At 37.0% G+C, this 1,772-nt stretch overlaps 1 protein-coding gene across 1 annotated transcript; it reads left to right on the top strand.

Moving 5' to 3' along the window:
- The first annotated feature begins 200 nt into the window (after positions 1 to 200).
- Positions 201 to 1,011, top strand: LOC102618796 (hypothetical protein). Its single transcript, XM_015529371.3, has one exon. The coding sequence runs from the start codon at positions 372 to 374 to the stop codon at positions 762 to 764; it is 393 nt and encodes a 130-aa protein (XP_015384857.1). The 5' UTR covers positions 201 to 371; the 3' UTR covers positions 765 to 1,011.
- Positions 1,012 to 1,772: the final 761 nt, after the last annotated feature.

Below are 1,772 nucleotides of genomic sequence, written 5' to 3'. Positions count from 1 at the left end.
AAATTCAATTTAATTTTAATTTTAATTTATAACAATTTATTGACTTAACTCTAAGCCTAACTATCCGTTTTTTATTTAATTATTTTACAAATCGTATCAGTTCCAATTTTCAGAGTAGTTACTACTAGTTAGCAGTTACCGTCGGTAAAAGTTTTTCACATCATGTCAAGGTCCAAAGGCAAAGGAGTTGCCAGCCACCAATTTGTCGCGCTTTAACAAAACTCTCACAATAACAGCTCAGTGAAAGAAAGAGAATGTCACAAACGCAAAGCACCAAAGAACAAACTTGGCGACTCCAGCGAACGGAGCTGGTGGAGCTTTAATAAGGTATAGAGAATAAAATTTAAAAAGATTTTTCGAAAAAAAGCATCATGGATGATTTCAGATCCAGATCATATCGAGGCGGAGGCGGTGATGGACGAATGCAGATTGAGAATTACAGCAACGGCCCAACAACAACGGGACCCTCCTCTTATGGAATCAACAGCATGCAAGATCTGAGGTGTTACAGTGCAAGCTATGCAGCAGCATCAGTGACCGTTCCTCCCCTCAACAATAGCAACGATTTTAAGTTGAAGAAAGGCAAGTCAACAAGTGGATCAACCTCAAAAAGTTGGAGCTTTAATGATCCTGAGCTGCAGAGGAAGAAGAGGGTCGCTAGCTATAAGGTTTACACTGTTGAAGGCAAGGTTAAAGGCTCGTTTAAGAAGAGCTTTAGGTGGATTAAGGACAGGTGTTCTAGAATGGTTCATGGTTGGTGGTGACCTTATTTGTTGCCCTCTTTTCTTCAATTTGTTACATCTTTCAGTATTGGGTGTTAGTTAGCTTAATTGGTAAACCTTTTGGCGGTGATACAAGAGATCTGGGGTTTGAATTTCGCTCACCCAAGTGGGAAGAGAATTGGATTGCTAGAGGGCCAATAACAAGAATATACGATTTATAAAGTTGTTTTGTGAATTGGCTTCTCTTGATCAATAAGAATGATCTTGCTTCTCTTTGTTATCTCTGATATGATTACATGTTGTGGTGGGCATTGTGGTTATGGCGTATGAGTTGGTTTCATTAGATCGTTTAATCTACCCAAACACGAAAACTTATATGTTGTGTGCTCTTTCTGGTTGTGGCATGTTAAGAGACTGTAATTTCCCTTTCTTTGCTCATTCTTTTGAGATTTATTAGTTTTCATTTGTTTTGACTTCAAGGTGTCATATTTCTTTCAGAATTTGGTGGAGATGAGTGCCTGTTAGTCTCGTATTAATTTTGTCTTGAATTTGAGGTAGGTTCTTCAGTTCCTGATTTCCCACAAGTAGTCAAACGCTTTCTTGGGAATGTAGAATAGACCTTGCTTGACCTACAAAATTCAAAAGCCATCCCTGTTGATCAACTTTTGTCTTCCAGGTGATTTTATTTTTATTTTTCTTTAATTCAAGCTTACTTTGGAAAGCATCACAACCCTAGAGCTTTATGTATGGTATTCACATTTCTGGATAAAGAAATATCACAAATCACAATGATCGTTATTGAAATGAAACTAAGCAATAGATGGTCTACCTTATTCAGGAAGTCACCATTGCAAATACTGCATTACATTTTTCTATGTCTTGCTGTTGTTCACTTGATATGAGGATCAATATAGATAATCCAGGTTCAATTGGACTTCCCCATATTTCTAGATGACATATGTTTTTGTTTTATTGATTTTGCAATTATATTTTCTCTGTTTTTCTTAACACCGGAAAGCTTCATTTCCTGTGAGGCTATCAGTTCACTTA

Source organism: Citrus sinensis, chromosome 1, assembly GCF_022201045.2.
Source record: "Citrus sinensis cultivar Valencia sweet orange chromosome 1, DVS_A1.0, whole genome shotgun sequence".
NCBI lineage: Eukaryota > Viridiplantae > Streptophyta > Magnoliopsida > Sapindales > Rutaceae > Citrus > Citrus sinensis.
The sequence above is the reverse complement of the archived record's forward strand: the minus strand, read 5'-3'. Positions and strand labels throughout refer to the sequence as shown.